At 41.5% G+C, this 20285-nt stretch overlaps 1 protein-coding gene across 4 annotated transcripts in view; it reads left to right on the top strand.

Annotated features, from left to right (window-relative positions):
- Positions 1-20285, top strand: part of FRMD3 (FERM domain containing 3) — a 296450-nt gene that overhangs the window by 180996 nt on the left and 95169 nt on the right. For all 4 annotated transcript variants that reach the window (XR_004249840.2, XM_032164377.2, XM_058445800.1 and 1 more), the window contains exon 4: positions 13946-14024. Coding sequence is in view for 3 of the 4 variants with exons in the window: in XM_032164377.2 (XP_032020268.1) it covers positions 13946-14024 (79 nt within the window). In the remaining variant the exon portion in view is untranslated. The remainder of the gene's footprint in view (positions 1-13945; positions 14025-20285) is intronic.

The following is a 20285-nucleotide window of genomic DNA, read 5'->3' as shown; positions in this document are numbered from 1 at the left end:
AAAAAAAAAAAAAAAAAAAAAAAAAAAAAAAAAAAAAAAAAAAAAAATGCGTATGTCTCTTGGTCCAGCAAATCAATTTCTACAAATCTATCTAGAGCAAAATTTATTCACGCACAGGTATATATTATGCAAGGGTGTTTATTACAGCATTGCTTATAACATTGAGAAAGCAATAAAAAGGCCAGTAATTTTTGCAAGGATAAATTATGTGTGTATGCATAGTCATTAAAAAAACAGGCAGACATGTATTATTGACATGGAAAGACTTACTAGATATATTGTTGAGTTTAAAAATCAGATTAAAAGACCACGTAAATGATGATACTTTTATATAAAAATAGAATTTTTTTGTGTGACTATATACTGCATAGAAGAAGAACTGGAAAGATGTATACTTAACTGTGGTTACCTCTGGGGAAGACAGCGTAATATAGGGACACGAGGCTTTTGCATTTTCTTATATGTAGTTATGTTACACTCATATCTTTTACCATGAGAATATATTCTTATATGACTTGGTAATAAAAATAAAATAAGCAAAAGGAGAGAAATCTTTATGCAAAACAAGGAAGGAGGGAGGAAGGAGGGAAGGAAGTAGAGAAGGAAGGAAGAAAGAAAGCAAGGAAGGAGGGAGGAAAGGAAGGAAGGAGGAAAGAAAGGGAGGAAGGAGGGAAGGAAGGAGGGAGGGAAGGAAGAAGGGAAGGAAGGAAAAAGGAAGGAAGGAGGGAAGTAAGGAGGGAAGGAAGGAAAGAAGGAAGGAAGGAAGCAGGGTGCATATGCATTAAGCATGTTCTATAGAAACAGACTGAGATGAAAGAAAGCTCACTTACTCTTCTGAACAAGCTCTCCACTTAATTCTGGCTGGTGCCTGTCTGAGGCCTGATTAGCACAGCAAGGTAGTTAAGATCCTATTCTTGTCCTATTTACCAGAGACTGTGCTGCTCCCAAGCACCCTGAAGGGGCTGGGGTGCTTGGAAATGGCTTCTGCATGCAAATCAGGGTAGGCAAGAACCCCCAGCCTCTGCATAACACATGCATACCACTCAGCCATAATAGCAGTACTGAGTCAAGTTGTTGCTGGCTGATGACAGTGGTGCTCAGTTGTGATGGCACTCCCTGGAAACCTGGGATGGCGTGGAATTCCTGACTTTGATGGTGATAGTCTTGGTACTTCATGTTTATGTCTCATTCATTAGCTTTCCAACGTCCCCCTTGGGGCTAATCTAACAAATAGCTCCCTTGCTAATGAATGATTTTTTGTCAGTAGGAAATTGAGATTGAGACTGAGAGAGAGAGAGAGAGATGGAGAGAACCAACAGCATTGATCTTGCTCTGGTGTAAAGCCACAGGTCTCATACTCATGAGGCCAGCTTGGATGCTTGACTCTGAACTCTACTTGTCCTTCCAGTTTTCCCCTTGCTGAGTGTATTAGTTTCTTTGGGCATCCATAATAAATTATCACATACTGGGTGGCTTAAAACAATAGAAATCTACTTGCTCACAGTTCTGGAGGCCAGAAGTCTGAAACCAAGTTGTCAGCAGGGCCACACTCCCTCAGAAGTCTCTAGGGAAGAATGCTTCCTGCCTCTTCTGGCTTCTGCTGGTTTCCTGCAGTCCTTGGCCTTCCTCGGCCTGTAGCTGCTGCACTCCACACTCTGCCTCCATCTTCACATGGTGTCTGCCTATGTTTCTCTGTGCCCTGTGTCAAAGTCTCACTCTCCTTTCTCTTATAAAGATATCAGTCAATGGATTTAGGGACCACCCTAATCTAATATGAGTACATTGTAATTAATTAATCAATTACATCTACAAAGACCCTATTTCCAAATAGGGTTCCATTCTGAGGTTCTAGGTGGACATGGGTTTTTTAGATCTCCTGTACTCTCAGCATTTTTTTTTTAGCCTCTTTCTTTAGCTTACTACCTCTAGCCCCCTTTGTGTATGTTGTTCTTTTTTGCTGACCTTGGTCACATGCTTTTGACAGTAAAGCTTTGCACAATTCATTTCTTCAAATCCCTGTTGTGGCTGTAACCCTGCCTCCAGAGCAAGGGGCAGCCTATGCCATCATCCTCATTCGTATACCCATACTTGTCTCATCATAATCTCCAGCACTGGGTTTGGAAAATTTCTTCACCTGTTCATGGCTTTGTATAAAATGTTATGCATGTTATTGATTCATAATAAATGCTTTCTGACTAGGATTAAAATGCTCTTTTTACGGCACAGGTGGAAGTTCAAATGCCATTTTTTTACAAAAAAAAGCAAAACATACAACTGAACACAGCTCATTACATAAATCAAAAAGTACAAAGTCCCCAAGTACTATGGTTTAGTTTTGGATGCCTTTGTTCTTCCCAGTTTTCTTCTTCCAAAGCTTCTTTCCAAGAAGAGCAGCTATGATTTTTGTTTCAGCCATGGAGTGTCTCCAGCGTTGGACACCTGTTTGTTTACCTTATTCTAGAGACAGCTCATTAGGTTGGGCCAGGTATCTGTTATTCTACCAAGTTCAACTGTTCATCAGAATTTTTATATTTGATCCTTCTTCCAGAAAGTTAATGCAATTTGAGCCTATAAATGGTTTCCATGTTGTGCTTTTTCTTTGTTTCCCAATATGGAAGGAGAGGACAGTAACAATAGTAATGACAAAAACCCTTAATTTTATAGCATGCAGTTCTAAATGATGTGCACACTTGACAAGCCATAGATTTCTAATTTTTAACTTTATGCTTATGCAATGATTGGTGGCAACACTGACATCATTTTGATTTGGTGCAGTAGTGTGTGCAGGGGTTTCAGGGAGTACGTAGCACCCCTCATGTGAAGGGGGGTAGTATGACAGGGGTAGTGGAGGAAGCAGAAGGAATAGGAGCCTCTCCTGGGGGAAGTCCTCATATCTCTGGGGTGGTACTTTCAGGGGCTTCCTTCTTTCTTCAGGAATGCCCGCATTCTTTCTTAAGGGCCCACACGACTCAAAACTACACATGTTGGCAGCGTGAGTGTCTGAATGATAACCATGATGGGCAGAAGGTTCCATGCTCGGTATGTGAGTACTAGAGGTGGTTCAAGTGTGGGCCAAGTGGGTAGGAAGGCTTTGTTCATGTCTCCCTTTGGTGAGAGAGCCTTTATAATTCCTGATTTTTGGATACAACTTTATAGTGTCAAATTTCAATACCAAGTTATATAAGTAGTTGAATTTTTCTGTTACAGTTGTTATTTCTACATATTGATTTACACCTACCAACATGACTCCAAGGGTCTGGCTAGTTATACAACATCAGCAGCAAACAGGTTCCTGGGTCTCTTGCCTTCAGTTTCATGTGTTCTTGCTAACCTTTTGGCTAAAGTGTTTAGGTCATTGTACCCTCGGCTCAGGCAGCAAAGCTGTTCTTTAGATGCCAGGGCTGCCAAATATCTCTTCATATACACACCTGTCTCATGCCCACTTCTTCCTCACTCCTCCCTGGGAGATGACAGTGCCCCCTCACTCTTTCAATGAAGGTAAAAGGCAAGGTAACATTGAAGGACTTGACTTTAACCACGTTGGTTTCTTCCCTGCACTTTAGAGTAACAATAACTCCTATGCATCCAGTCCACAGGTCTCAGCAGGCTGCGAAGTGCTCTGCAGTCATGAACTCATGTCATCCTCATTGTGGTCTCTACGACAGGTCGCAGGCCACACCTAGTCACCACCTATGTTCATATGGCCTTTGGTCTAGGAATAGGTTTCACATTTTTAAATGGTTGAAAAAAACCAAAAGATATATAAGATTTTTGTGGCATACAAAAATGATACAAATTCAAACTTCAGTGTTTTATTGAAGCACAGCTATACGCACTTGTTTATGTATTGGTGGTGGCTGCTTCTCCACTACAACAACTGGGTGGAGTCATTGAGATAGAAAACTCAAGCCTTCCAAAGTTGAAAATATTTATTCTCTAGCCCTTTACAGAGAAAGTTTGATGCCCTGCTCTCTGTGGTTGGTTCCATTATTATTCCCATTTTACAGATGAGGAAATGGAGGCAGGGAGTTTTAAGTTTGGACACAGCAGTTTGTTCAAGTGACAAACTTGAGGTTAGAAGTATTGGACCCCGGCCGGGCGCGGTGGCTCACGCTTGTAATCCCAGCACTTTGGGAGGCCGAGGCGGGCGGATCACGAGGTCAGGAGATCGAGACCATGGTGAAACCCCGTCTCTACTAAAAATACAAAAAATTAGCCGGGCGTGGTGGCGGGCGCCTGTAGTCCTAGCTACTCGGAGAGGCTGAGGCAGGAGAATGGCGTGAACCCGGGAGGCGGAGCTTGCAGTGAGCCGAGATTGCACCACTGCACTCCAGCCTGGGCGACAGAGCAAGACTCTGTCTCAAAAAAAAAGAAATATTGGACCCCAAAGTCTCTTTTCAAGCTTCTCCTGAGCAGGCATAGGCAGGAAGAGAATTCAGAGACCAAGGATTTGTGAGGCAACCACTCAGCATTCCAATCTCCCCTAAGAGAGTTCTCTGAGTGACTCTAGTCAGTGCCTACGTGTGTGGGTGGGCATGCCTGTGTGTGATAAAAGCACAGGAGGGAACTGTAACGAGAGGAAGATGAATTAAACAGGATTTAAAAAACCTGTCTCTGCTTTGGAAGCTGGGGAAACACAGTGATTATCATTTCAGTAAGAGTGGGGGAAGGATCATCACTGTTGCTGATGATGCTGATAGTAACAGTTGTTGTTTAATGATTATAATCATTTCCATGTAGAAGAGAGCAGTCGTGAATGCAGCCTGCACTCTCTGTGGCTGGCTTATTTACACATATTTCTAGAGTCACAGTTGGAGAATGAGTGAGCAATGTGCTCCCCTTTAGGTGCTCAAGCGTCATTTTGCATATGTGCAGAGGTAGTTTGTGCTTTCGAACCATATCATTATTGAATGCAGCACAGTTGAATCCATTAGCATCGCTGTGCATGGCATGTGTACAACAGGAATATAGGCAACAGTGACCAAGCTGAGAATAAAATCAAGAGCTCAATCACTTTCACAATAGCTACAAATAAATAAATAAATAAATAAATACTTAAGAATATACCTAACCAAGGAGGTGAAAGACCTCTACAAAGGAAACTACAAAACACTGCTGAAAGAAATCATAGACAACACAAACAAATGGAAACACATCCCATGCTCATGGATGGATAGAATTAATATTGTGAAAATGACCATACTGCTGAAGGCAATCTACAAATTCAGTGTAATTCCCATCAAAATACCACCATCATTCTTCACAAAATTAGAAAAACCAATTCTAAAAACCATGTGGAACCAAAAAAGAGCCCACACAGACAAAGTAAGACTATGCAAAAAGAAAAAATCTGGAGGCATCACATTGCCCGACTTCAAACTATATACTATAAGGTCATAGTCACCAAACAGCATGGTACTGGTATAAAAATAGGCACATAGACCAATGGAACAGAATAGAAAACCAAGAAATAAAGCCAAATACTTACAGCCAACTGATCAACAAAGCAAACAAAAACGTAAACTGGGGAAAGGACACCCTGTTCAACAAATGGTGCTGGGATAATTGGCAAGCCACATACAGAAGAATGAAACTGGATCCTCATCTCTCACCTTATACAAAAATCAACTCAAGATGGATCAAAGACTTAAATCTAAGACCTGAAACCGTTAAGATTCTAGAAGATAGCATTGGATAACATTGGATAAACCCTTCTAGACATTGGGTTAGGCAAAGACTTCATGACCAAAAACCCAAAAGCAAATGCAACAAAAACAAACATAAATATATGGGACTTAATTAAGCTGAAAAACTCCTGCACAAAAAATAAATAATCAGCAGAGTTAACAGACAACCCACAGAGTAGGAGAAAATTTTCACAATCTATACATTCGACAAAGGACTAATATCTAGAATCTACAAAGAACTCCAACCAATCAGCAAGAAAAAAACAAACAATCCCATCAAAAAGTGGGCAAGGACATGAATAGACCATTCTCAAAAGAAGATATACAAATGGGCAACAAACATATGAGAAAATGCTCAACATCACTAATGATCAGAGAAATGCAAATAAAAACCACAATGTGATACGTTACTACTGTAAGAATGGCCATAATTAAAAATAAAAAAAATAAATGTTGGGGTGGGTGTGGTGAAAAGGGAACACTTTTACACTATTGGTGGGGTTGTAACCACTATGGAAAACAGTGTGGAGATTCCTTAAAGAACTAAAAGTAGATCTACCATTTGATCCAGCAATTTCACTACTGGGTATCCAGTACCCAGAGAAAAAGAAGTCGTTATACGAAAGAGATACTTGCACATGCATGTTTATAGCAGCACAATTTGCAATTGCAAAAATATGGAACCAGCCCAAATGCCCATCAGTCAATGAGTGGATAAAGAAAATGTAATATATATATATATATTCCATGTATGTTATACATATATATGTATATATATATTCCATGTATGTTATATATATTATATATATTATATATAATGTTTTTATATATTATATATAATATATAATGTTTATATATATATATTATATATATAATATATATATACACCATGGAATACTACTCAGCCATAAAAAGGAATGAATTAATGGCATTTGCAGGAATTGAAGACTCTAATTGAGTATTTCAGGAATGGAAAAGCAAACATCGCATGTTATCACTTGTATGTGGGAGCTAAGCTATGAGCTAAGCTATAAGGCATAAAAATGATATGACGGACTTTGGGGACTCGGGACAAAGGGTGGGGGGTGGTGAGGGATAACAGACTACACATTGGGTACAGTATATACTGCTTGGGTGATGGGTGTACCCAAATCCCAGAAATCACCACTAAAGAACTTATTCATGTAACCAAACACCACCTGTTTCCCAAAAACCTATCGAAATAAAAAAAATTGTTAAAAAGGAAATTGGGGATATTTTTCCTAGCTGTAAATCAGAATGTATATGAGAAACATTGTGAGTTTGTATGCATAGTCCTGAAATTATGCTTCTGATTTCCCCATGATTCTTTATGATGACTGGAGGAAGACGTTTGGTTTTAAGGAAAAAAAAAGCTGTTGGCTGGGCGTGGTGGCTCATGCCTGTAATCCCAGCACTTTGGGAGGCCGAGGCGGGTGGATCACGAGGTCAGGAGATGGGAGACCATCCTGGCTAACACGGTGAAACCCTGTCTCTACTAAAAATACAAAAGAATTAGCCGGACATGGTGGCGGGTGCCTGTAGTCCCAGCTACTCGGGAGGCTGAAGCAGGAGAGTGACGTGAACCCGGGAGGCGGAGCTTGCAGTGAGCCGAGATCCTGCCACTGCACTCCAGTCTGGGCGACAGAGAGAGACTCTGTCAAAAAAAAAAAAAAAAAAAAAAAGCTGCTAAGTGATGTTTCTCTCCCAAAAAATCCTATCTGATCTTTTCAGAAATAGAAAGAAAGTCCCTTTTTCCCTTTCACTCAGGATCCTGCTTAATTAATCGTTTCCTATCCTCAATTCCATTTCTGGGCAGTGGCTCAATGTGGAGATGAGAAATTCTGTCTCTGTTTTATAAACAGCTGTACGTCTCTCCATGTTCTCAGTGTTATCAAATCAGCAAAATGATGCTACCCTGGGATTTGCTGACACAAAAGGGGCCACTGAGCTGCCCCGAGGAGACACTTGGCTCCCCAGCCCTTGTCTGGCAGGTATCAGTTGGCTGTGAGAGAGGAGCCCTGCTGTTCTCCGTGCAATTACAAGCTCTTGGCATTTAAAAGTGGATTTCACTTTTTTCCCCTTCTCTGCTACTCTGGTGGTATGCTCTGTTTTTAGCACTTACATGGCTGAGTTAATACTTTTCAGCTGTTGAGCTGAGTTCAATTCAGTCTTCCCCATCCCCTCCCTCCTATTTCCACCTCCCACTTTCCTTCTCTTCTTCTGGTAGGAGTGTTTATCTCAACAAAACACAATCTCACATTTAGATAATGCCCTGTGTGCACGTGCCAGGAACCATTTGGATCCACCCAAACACATCTGGAAGGTAGACATGATGGCTGGCACTGGCACTGTGACCTCTGCAGAGCAGGAAAGAGAAATTAGGTGGCTTTCTCAAGATCACTGTTGGGACATCCTCTTCAAAACTCAGGGGCTTATCCTCTGGGGGATTTGGAGTTTTCACCACCCTGTGTACCCCTGTTAAGGGTGCTGAAGCCTGAGCACCACATCAGATAAGGCCAGGATGTCTTCTCCCCTGGGGTGGCCATGCTGCCCAGTCTAGTAAAGATGCACAGAGGCTGTTCATGATGATACTGTTGGGAAAGGGCTCCAATGCAGGCTGTGGGTTTGCGCAGATAGCTCCTTCATCAGACATTTCCTCTACTGATTCTGCACCAAATGTTTGGCACAGATAAGGATCTTTCTTTACGTCATTCCCCTTTCCCTGTAGTTTAAGAACACATGGAAGCTGGATTGCATAGACACTTAGCAGCTTGGAGAAGGGGTTAGTCATCGTTGTACAAGGGGATTCAGGACCTTGGACATGTCCCAGGGAGTAAGTGGGGGCTTCCGTGTTGCATCTGAGAAGGCTCCTTTTCCAGCAGTCATACAGCTGGTGTGGGTGCACCACAGTGCTCAAATGCTGGACTTCTGACCCCAAACCATTGCCACCACACTTGGGGTTAAAGATGACCCCCAACCTCCTTGTTCAATGACTTACAATTTTAAATGATTTGATTTTTGAGTGTTTTATTTTTTTTCACGGTAGTAAAAAGAATTGCACGTACTTCATGGGTTTGATTGGAGTGGGGATGGGAAAAGAGAGCAGAGGTGGCAGTCTTCTCTCATCTGTTACATCTTCTTGGCTTTATTCTTTTCCATAGCACATATGACCTTCTAATGTCCTGGTATTTCACATTTTGATTTTTATACCTGTTTATCCCTACTGAATGTGTCCTCCATGAAGACAGAATTTCTTTTTAACTTTTATTTTAGATTCAGGGGTTACATGCACAGGTTTATTAGCTGGATATTTTTCATGATGCTGAGGTTTGGGGTATGAATGATCCTGTTACCCAGCTACTGAGCATAGTACCCAATAGTTAGTTTTTCAACACTTGCCCCCTTTACTTTCTTCTTCTAGTAGTCCCCAGTGTCTGTTGTTTCCATCTTTATGTCCATGAGTACCCAATGTTTCGCTCCCACTTCTAAGTGAGAACATGCAGTGTTTGTTTTTCTGCTCCTGTGTTAATTTTCCTAGGATAATGGCTTCCAGCTACATTCATGTTGCTGCAAAGGATGTGATTTTGTTCTTTTTTATGGCTGCATAGTATTCCATGGTGCATACATACCACATTTTCTTTATTCAGTCCACCATTGATGGGCACTTAGGTTGATTCCATAAGATGGAATTTTTGGCCAGGCAGAGTGGCTCATGCCTGTAATCCCAGCACTTTGGGAGGCCAAGGCAGGTGGATCACCTGAGGTCAGGAGTTCGAGACCAGCCTGGCCAACATGGTGAAACCCTGTCTCTACTAAAAATACAAAAAATTAGCCAGGCATTGTGGTGGGCGCCTGTATTCTCAGCTACTCAGGAGGCTGAGCCAGGAGAATTGCTTGAACCCAGGAGGCAGAGGTTGCAGTGAGCTGAGATCGTGCCATTTCACTCTCAGACTGGGCAACAAGAGCCAAACTCTGTCTCAAGAAAAAAAAAAAAGACAGAGTTTTTGTCTGTTCACAGCTGCTAACATTTGTGCAATGAATGTTTGTACAACATCTAACACTGTGTCTGTTACCTATAACAATAGATAGTTGTTGATTGAATTAATCAATCCTGCCTCTAGAAGTAGCTATTGTAACCAACTCCAGAGTCCCTGAATTTTATTCCAGATGTTGAGTGGGAAGAACAGAAGCTGAGAAAAGAGGCTTTCAAAATGTAAATTGTAGGAATTGCTATAGTGATCCAGTGACAAACTTTTCTAGATCTGTATTTTGATTCTGTCAGAGGGACCAAGGGATGAATGTGATGGCAGGGCCTCAGTGTTCCTCTAGACATCTGCCTCAGAGCCTGGGGTTTATCATTCACCAATTCATTTATCCACACACTCAGAAAAGCAACCTTTTATCAATAATCAGCTCTGGGGATAAAAAGCTGAACAAGACATATTATTCTACACCCTCATGCATCTTGTCATCCATAACTAGATCAGCATTTTGGGGGAAATTATTTATCTTTTCAGCCTATTCCAGCCCTGTGAAGGAACATTCTTTAGCAGTACTACTTTATAAAATAATAATATAATTTTTGCATCTATTAATAGAACCTTAAGTAAGTTTCTTAAGGAAAAAGTCCCGCCCCCAACCCCCACCACTGCAGTGGCCTCGTCAGGCCTGGGTGAAGACATTGACCTTCTCATCAGTTCAGGTCCCTGGGACTACTCCTGGATCACTGTGACAGAACTGAGTGGTTCTTCCAACTTACAGGGAAACTCTTCTTTTATTGGTGACATGAGGTCAATGATGTTGGCTAGATATGAGAGAAAAACACAGTAGGGCATATATGATGGTAGAAAAAAATAGAAAATGTTAAACTTGAAAAGTGCCTCCTCTTGTTTTTCCTGCCGCCAGCTCTCATCCCTTCTCTGACAAGGGGTTCAATAGTTAGCATATCTTGAGCAACTTGTATTGATTTCTCCTGTGATCATATCCCAGCAAATGGAGGGAGATGTCAGGAACATAGTGGCTTGTTCTGTGTGACTTAGCAACAGCAGATATGAAAAGAATTAAGACTGTGGGCCTATTGTAAACTCAGGGCAAATCAACACTGAGAGGAGACCATTGACAGGAGACGACAATTATGTCCAGAATGAGGCTGGCAATCCTAGGGCCCCAGGCTTGAGGAAGCATAGAGCAGACAAGAATCTACTTAGGGTGGAGGGGCCGGCTGGTGAAGGCCATTCAGAACTGCTTCAAATGAAGAGGACTGGGATATTTATTTTAGGGAAGACTCAGAAGGCCCACAAGTGCCATCTTCAGATGATGGAAGGACTCTTCATATATGTGGGAGAAGCACTAGACCTTCCTGGAGCCTCAGAGCTTGGAGTGAGGAGAACTGGGTGGGAAGGCTTCCTACACTCAGACATGGTCAAGGAGAGCACTGGGGAGCAGTTCCTGGCCTCACTGCCTGATCCTGTGGAACAAGTGTGAGTCACTATTTGTATCTGAGGAGCTCCAATGCTTACTGAAGCCAACTTAGGACACTAAGAAGTTAATGCTTCAGGAAGAAGAGAAAGGACAGCTCTCGTTTGGGGCCATTTTCTGTGATCTTCCTTTGTATAAATTGCTGATAGTCAGGGAACTTTATTTTCCTGCTCTCTTTAAAACATTTTCCCATACCTATTGATCCAACAATTCAACTTTTGAGAGTCTATATTATAGAAATAAAAATACAAGCATATAGCGATCTATGCACAAGGATGGATATGGTTTGATGTAGAATAGTTTGAATAGCAAAAGTGTGAAAACAACCTAAATGACAATTAAAAGGGAATAATTGAGTACACTCTGGTGTATTCATAATATGAACTATTCTGTAGTTACTATAGATGTTAAGTTAGATCTCTATCTACTATCCTGGAGGGATGGGCAGGATATAGCGTTAAGTGAAGAAAGTGAGAGAAACATGTACGGTATGATCTTATTTTGTTAGAATAAATTAAAAATCTCTCCACATATATAATATAATCATGGTGGCATATATTTGTGTGAGGATGGCAAAAGGAGGGGAAGAATATAGATGAAAGTTGTTAACATGGGTTGGAGAGTTTGGGGTGTGATGAAGTTGGGTAGGCACCTGAGACAGATGGGGCAGGGTTAGAGACAAAGTGAATAATGAAGCAGGATGGCATATCTATCTATCTATCTATCTATCTATCTATCTATCTATCTATCTATCATCTATCTATCTATCTATCTATCTATCTATCTATCTATCTATCTATCATCTATCTGTCTATCATCTATCTATCTATCTATCTATCTATCTATCTATCTATCTGTCATGTATCTATCAATCATCTATCTACCTATCTCTATCTATCTCTATTAAAGATGGTACTTTAAACAAACTTAAAAGAAAGCTGGGAAATGTTTAAAGATAAATTATTTTGTATTAGAACTGAATTTCTAGATATCATTAAAGATGAATGATGTATTTTTCTAAGCTTTTTCTTTGCTGTGTAGAAGGTATCTATTGTCTCCTAGTACTTCAGGAAAAAAAAAGGTTCTTTTCTTAAATCTAGGGAACATAGGATCAGGTTAGGAGCGCTCATTTCAGTTAAGAATTTTGCTAGTTGTTGGTAGGGAAGTAGGGCATTGAATGAAAAGAGTTCTAGTGTGTGTGTGTGTGTGTGTGTGTATGTATGATCAGTTTTTCTCTGCTGAGATCATCAGCAAGGTGCTGCTCTTTTTTTTTGTAATTTAGATGCTGTCAAATCATTTTTAATAATTGTTTTTCGTATTAAATTATTCTTATTATACATTCATATTCAAGAACTCTATGGCTCTTCTTATGTAAAGGATTTGTTTACATCTGGAGTAGTCCAGACATTGTAGAGTTGGATGGCAGTTTAACCCCTGTGTATCTTGAAAGAGGAATTTGGGTAAAATAGGATGTTGTTTCATATTCACATTTGAATGTAGACTGAAAACTGATCCCAAGTAGCTTTACTGATACAGAAGCAAATGAGTGGTATGTCCGATCCATGGAAATAGTAATGCTAACTATTTTATTTCCTTGATTTTAAGATGTTCATTTTATATGTTAACTGAAATCTGAATGCATCTCACTACACTTGTATGCATTTATCAGAGTAATATTGCAAGTCGGTAGTGATCTTATGATGGAAGGTCTTGGAAGTCCTGTAGAATCCCCATTAGCTGGGTGAGTTCTGGATATTTGATGCAAATTAGAACACTCCAGAATCATGAACCTCAACCAGAATTGCAGCCTACATAGGGCTTTCCCTTCAGGGAAACCAGAAAGTTATAAAAATGTTTTCTTTTCTTTTTTTTCTTTTCCTTTTTTTTTTTTTTTGAGATGGGGTTTCACTTTTATTGCCCAGGCTGGAGTGCAATGGTGCAATCTCAGCTCACTGCAACCTCCGCCTCCTGGGTTCAAGCAATTCTCCTGCCTCAGCCTCCCGAGTAGCTGGGATTACAGGCACATGCCACCATGCCCGGCTGATTTTTTTTTTGTATTTTTAGTAGAGATGGGGTTCCTCCATGTTGGTCAGGCTGGTCTGACCTCAGGTGATCCGCCCGCCTTGGCCTCCCAAAGTGCTGGGATTACAGGCGTGAGCCACCACGCCCGGCTGCCCAACAGTGTTTATTTTCATACAGGTGACTGCCTTTATAGATAGATAATACTAAAAATCTGCAAAGTAGGATGTCTGCATGGCTGACTCCATCTTTTAAATCTTAATTTTAATTCAAAGGCACCATCATTTTGGGAAAACTAGTCATGTGCAGTGACATTTTTTTTTTTCCACCTCACAGGCTAAAAAAATCTTTTGTGAGCCCAGCAACTTGAATGGTGCTTATGGGCAATTTGTTTGTCACAAGGGGTGGGAAGAATCAGAAGAGAAGTGTTCTCTGGAGCTGTGTGCTGGAGAGAATGAAGGAATGAAGGCGAGCTGTGATGTGGAAAAATGAGCTCACTGACTAGGTTGCTAGTATTCTACATTTGCTCTGGGAGTCCTGTCAAGCATTTTCTTTGAGTTTTGTTGTTGCTGTCGCTTTGTTTTCTTGGGCATCATATCTGCTTCTTCCAAAACAATCACCCCCTCCTGGCCCCCACTCCCCAGGCTAGTCTGTCAGGCTGCACGGCTGCCTTTCCCGTGTGTGTTTGAGGCCATGGTCTTTTGCTGCTTTTCTCATGCCTTTTCTTTATGATGTTTCAGCTCATCCACCATACACCATGTGCTTTAGAGTGAAATTCTACCCACATGAACCCTTGAAGATTAAAGAAGAGCTCACAAGGTATTTTTTGTTTGTTTGTATGTTTAACGTGCGCCTTTAACCAGCCAGAATCTCTTTGGTCTTGCAGGCTAGACGGGCCTCCTGTCTAGAGCTGACCGTCTCAGTGTTGCAGGCTTGGAACTCAGCGTTTTTGCTTCTCTTACACTGAATTGTTTTGGGATTTTTTAAAAAAACAATTGTCATTGAGAGTGTAATTAACTGCATAAAAAAGCACTGGCTATGACGGGGGAGGTGTTCTCTGAAAACATCTGACAGTGGGGTGCTAAAAATAAATAGGAGGCGTCTGTCTTCGAGACATGGGCAAATTCATACCCAGTACAGTCCCTAGTCTATCTTTCAGATCTCAGCTTTTCTGGGAGGGAAAAGATCACCTGGCAGAATGCACTGTCTGTCATCCTGCCTTCTGCTTGCTGAATGACCGACTGGGAGGCAGGCTTCCCTCCACTCAGACTCTTCTCAGCCCAACTCTCTGAATTTTTGAGTCCTTGTACCTCCTCCCTTCTCACCTCCCTCTGCTGGGGCTACAGCTTCAGTGTACCTTCTGGGGGTTTGGCTTCCTTGAATAACCTGGGCACATGTTTTGAGCAGGATTCTAGGAGGATGGGAGAGGGAGCGCTGCTGTGCACTTAGCTCTAGATAAGGCTCTGGCTTGGTGACCACAAAAATCACTTGCTATAATCATCTCTGAAAGTAAGCTGCTTAGGTACAGATAGATGCAACAGAAAAGCAAGTGTAATCTGCTCTGATCATTGGCAGGGGGAGGTTTTGGGTTCTTGGATATTTTGCTTCCTTGTTATTATCCAGGGTCTCTGGTAAGCTTGACCATTAGTGGCATGGAGGTGACTTTAGGAGGGAGCAGATGGTTCTGCTCTCTATTATTAATTTGCTCACAGTCATTTAGCTTACTAAATGTGCTGGGGGTGGGAGATGGGGAGAGAGGGTGTGTGTGTGTGGAAATGAGGGTAATAGATAATGGACGTTATAAGCAGTGGTTGGGATTTTGCAATCTGGCTTGGTTTTTTCTTTTCATTGAGGTAAAATTCACATGACATAAATGTATCTCACCATTTTAAAGTGTATAATGCAGTGGCATTCGGTACATTCACAGTGTTGGACAACCCTCCCCACCATCTAGTTCTAGAAGTTTTCATCACCCTCAAAAGAAACCATGTACCCCATAGAAGTCACTCCCTATTCTCCACCCTAGTCCCCATCCAAGCCCCTGGCAACCACTAATCTACTTTTGGTTTCTATGGATTTACCCATTCTGGACATTTCATGTAAATGGAATGGTATAGTATGTAGCCTTGGTCTGATTTTGGATTGAAAATTTTAATTATTTATTTGATAAATTTGTTCTCACTTGCTGTTACTACCCAGGGGGCAGTGACTAAATTAGCTGCCAAAGAGAGAGAGGGAGAGAGAGAGGAGAGAGAGGGAGAGCTATTTTTCCTGCCCTCAGGGTGCTAACAGTGTGATTAGGAAGATCAAATCAAATCCTAATGTCTCACTTTTGTCATTTGTTCTCTTTATAATTTTGTCTGGAGGATAAAAATTGAGTATGTTTCACAATATAAATTAAGGATGGACATTTTGTTGTTGAAAAAAGTCCCATTTGAAAGTAAAAGAGTACAGCGTTTCAGTTAATAACCCTAGTTTCGCCCCTCTCAATTGTATTTGCTAACATTTTCCTACCTTTGACTAAATAGCTCAGGTATGAATAATGGAATATCGTGACCCTTTCAGTTTCCAAAGGTAATTAAGATGTTCCACTGCCTTTATACAAGTAGAAATGGACTTTTCTTAGTCAACGCAGTCCTTAGAATTCTAAACGAATTGAGAAACTGTGGAATGCCCCAGGTACTTACGGTTTGAATTCCTATCTTGAAGGCATTTAGTTTTTCTTATATGATAAATGTTATTTTATTATAAGATTAAAGTTTGAGAAGAATGTAATATGTGAGAAGTTAAGATCATATTCATGACCATGCTTAAGAGTAAAGAAATGTTAAGAAAAAGGCAAATTTAAAAACACAAAATAATAAAAATAACCACAAAAATGATATTTGAAATCATTTTTTATCCTTTATCTCTCCATTTAAGCAATCATTTTACAATCCTTTAGATTTCTGGGGCTTTTGTAAATGCTCTATACAATTGAATGTTACCAAAAGAATGTTGATTTTAATTTTTTTTAGAAGAACCATCTTCCAATAGATGTAGAGATGCAATTTTATTAATGGCAGCACAATAATTTATGACTCAGACCCTCATGGGTTTTTGTTGCTTAATCTTTTTATGCAGGAATGACACTAAAGGGAGATGCATTATTTTTTGGTAGCTATTATATAAAAAAAATGAGCATCCTTAATGTGAAACCATTTACAAGACTCAGTGGATTATGTTGAATCCACAGTAATTCTTGATTATCTCCTGAGATCACTGATACGGGCACAGCCCCAAACTCTGACGTGAAAGCTGCTTTTCTTTTCTCGGGAAGCTCTTGCCAAATTGATTTCTGAGTTATGGGATTAGAACCCAAGCCTCTCATTTATCAATAAATAGTTATTTGAAACTATTTTTCATGGCCAAACTCATCAAAAAGTAGAAAGAAATGCTTTTATGTTTGATACATACATTCAATACACAGAAAAGAAACTTCATGGTATTTGGCCTGGTAGTTTACTGTCCTTAAAAAGGGCTAAGATTTAATCATTTAAAGCATTTGTGTGACCTTGCTATTCTGAATAGTCTAGGGCTGGTCCTCAAAGTGAGGTGGTCCCTGGGCCAGCAGCATCAGCATCCCCTGGAAACTTGTTATAAATGCAGATTCTTGGTGTCTGTCCAAGACCTACTGAATCAGAAACCTCTGGGAGTTGGGTCCAGCAATCTATTTTCATAAGCCCTCCAGGTAATTCTGAAGCATGCCAAATTTTGAGAACCACCACTCTAAGACAATTTGGATTTTCAAAATAGTTTATTTTGACAGATATTGAAGTGTATAGTTTAGTATGTGCACGGATTTGTGCCACTAACACCATGATCTGATTCCAAAACATTTTCATCACCCCAGTAGGAAATTTTGTACCCAAGTAGTTATCCAGTATTCTCTTTTCTCCCAAGTTCCGGGCAACCACTTACCTGTTTTCTGTCTCTATAGATTTGTCCATTCTGGTTGTTTCATGTAAATCAAAGCATGCAATGTGTAGCCTTTTGGGTCTGGCATCTTTTTACTTAGCATAATGCTTTCAAAGTTCATCCCTGTCGTAGCATCTTCAGCATTTCATTTTTGTTATGGTTGGATGATATTCCAGTGTATGGATATACCATGTTTCTTTTATGTATTCATCAGCTGGGGGACATTTGGCTTGTTTTCACTTTTTTTTTTTTTTTTTTTTTGAGATGGAGTCTTACTCTGTCGCCCAGGCTGGAGTGCAGTGGCGTGATCTCTGCTCACTGCAGCTTCTGCCTCCTGGGTTCAAGCAATTCTCCTGCCTCAACCTCCCAAGTAGCTAGGATTACAGGCACGAGCCACCACACCTGGCTAATTTTTGTATTTTTAGTAGAGACTGGGTTTTGCCATGTTGGCCAGGCTGTTCTGGAACTCCTGACCTCAGGCTATCCGCTTGCCTTGGCCTCCCAAATGCTGGGAGTACAGGCGTGAGCCTCTGTGCCCTGCCCTGTTTTCACTTTCTAGCTATAATGAATAATGTTATTATGAACATTCATGTACAAGTTTTGGTGAGGGCCTAGATTCTGATTTCATTGGGTCTGGGGTAGGATCCAGAAGCCCACTGGTTTAGAACCTTATTACTCAAAGTGTGGCTGATGGAGCTGCACCACAGCATCGCCTGGAACTTAATTAATTAATTAATTAATTTTTATTTATTTTTTGAGATGGAGTCTTGCTCTTTCACCCAGGCTGGAGTGCAGTAGTGCGATCTCGGCTCACTGTAACTTCTGCCTCCCGGGTTCAAGTGATTCTCCTGCCTCAGCCTCCCGAGTAGCTGGGATTATAGGCACCCACCACCATGCTTGACTAATTTTTTGTATTTTTAGGAGAGACGGGGTTTCACCATGTTAGCCAGGATGGTCTGCATCTGCTGACCTCGTGATCCGCCCAACTCGGCCTCCCAAATTGCTGGGATTACAGGCGTGAGCCACCACACCTGGCCCCCCCTGGAGCTTATTAGAACTACAGAATCTCAAGCCCATCCAAGACCTTTTGAATCAGAATCAATTTTAACAAACTCTTTAAGTAATTCATGTGCACGTTAAAGTGTGAGAGGCACTAGATTAGGCAGCTAGTCTGAGTCCTTACCCAATGAGTATAATATTGTTCCTTTGACAGAATGCATAGCAAACTCCAAATTAGAAACTTATTAGGGACTGCCTTTATCCACTGCACACAATTTAATACTAAACTGGGGACAAAGATTGTCATTTGAGCCTCCACCATGCCGCCAGTGCACACACAGCACAGTGTACAGCATAAAGCAGATGTTAGACAAAGATACAGTGAAGGAAAACATCAGTGAGCCACTGATTCCTTCAATGGATCCAGTGTGCTTTCAGTGAACCAATGGCCCAGAAACAGTGAGCTCCAGTACTCTGGGGTTGACAGAGTCCCTGTGACCTTAGCACACTAATCACTCTCTCTGATTCTCTATTTCTTTGCCTTTAAAATGGGGATTACGCATGTCGCTCTTCCTGTGGCTGAGTAAAGATTAAATTACTTGGGAGCTAGAGATGTGTATTAGTTGAGGTTCTCCAAAGAAATAGAACCAATAGGCTACACACACACACACACACACACACACACACACACACACGCACACATACACACACACCCTTTCATACATTATGAGATTTATTATAAGGAATTGGACCATGTGATTATGAAGGCCAAGGTACTCCGTGATCTGCTGTCTGTAACCTGGAGACCCAGGAAAGCCAGTGGTGTAGTTCAAAGTCCTGAGAGCCAGAGAGTCAATGGTGTAGATTCCAATCCAAGTCTGAAGGTCTGAGAACCAGCAACACTGAGGATAGAAGATTGATGTCCCAGCTCAAGCAGTCAGGCAGAGTGAATTCAGTTTCCTCTGCCTTTGTGTGCTATTCAGTCCCTCAATGGATTGCATGAGGTCCACTCACACTGGGGAGGGTCATCTGCTTTACACAGTCCACCAAGTCAAATGCTAATCTCTTCCAGAAACACCCTCGCCCAGAAAAAATATTGAACCAGATATCTGGGTATCCCATGGCTCAATCCAGTTGACACATAAAATTAACCTCACAAGGTGATAACTGGGACTGATTGAGAGATGCTCCCCACAAACCCCCAAGAAGATAAGAAGGAGAAAAAACATTGGTTCTGAGAGTTAAACTCTAAAGGAAGCACAGAAAGAATCTGCACACATCTGTAAAGTTACTCTGCTCAGAAACAACAGATCCCAGGCCTGAGCCTGGAATGAAAGAACCTTGAGAAGATGAGGAAATTGGAAGAGAGCTTGATCAGTGTGGAGTAACAGGAAGGACAGAGACAAAATGAGCCTGAGCCAGGGGTTGCAACCTGGCACCCTGCTCTGCTGCCTGCCTCCCACCTTGCTATTTTTCTGGAAAAACTGGACAAAGTGCTTTTCTAGTGGCAGCACTAGGCTGGAGCTGTGTGGTGGCTGCCCCCTTTCTAGGGAGCTGCTGTGTCCCATCCTGTTTCCAGCACTTCTTGCACCAGCACAGGTGACTTGCCCGTGTCACAGGCCACTATGTGCCTGGCCTCAGTAGGCATCTGAGTGTGCCATCCCTGGAGTGGGGAGACTTTACACAGATGACAGCTCTAGTTGTGAATCAGTTAGTTGCCTTTCTGGCCTCATAATAACTGCATCTGTCTGAGGTTGATTAATGTGTCTCTCTGCCCCTAAGAAATGATGAGGCTGGCCTTATGTACGGCTTGACTCTGTTTCCTGGCTCTTCATTTGAAACAGAGCTTGGGCAGCATGTACCTGAGATGCAGCTAGTGATGACGGTGGCCATGGCTGTCCTCGTGCAGGAGCTGCTCCCAGGAGCTCTGGCCACTGGGTCCTGTGGCTTTCCTCATTTCTTCTCATGCCTCTTTGAAAAGGCCGAGCCTGCTCAGCTTTGGAGGCTGATAAGATCTGCTCGGCAGACACTTCTGATTTTCTGAATTCAGAGGGCCCCTCTCAGCTTTCCTCTGCTTGTTCTACAAAGGGCTGGGCATGTCTAAGCCAGTCCCTAGAGCTGGGA

The sequence above is a fragment of the Hylobates moloch genome, unplaced genomic scaffold (assembly GCF_009828535.3).
Source record: "Hylobates moloch isolate HMO894 unplaced genomic scaffold, HMol_V3 SCAFFOLD_10, whole genome shotgun sequence".
Lineage (NCBI taxonomy): Eukaryota > Metazoa > Chordata > Mammalia > Primates > Hylobatidae > Hylobates > Hylobates moloch.
The sequence above is the reverse complement of the archived record's forward strand: the minus strand, read 5'-3'. Positions and strand labels throughout refer to the sequence as shown.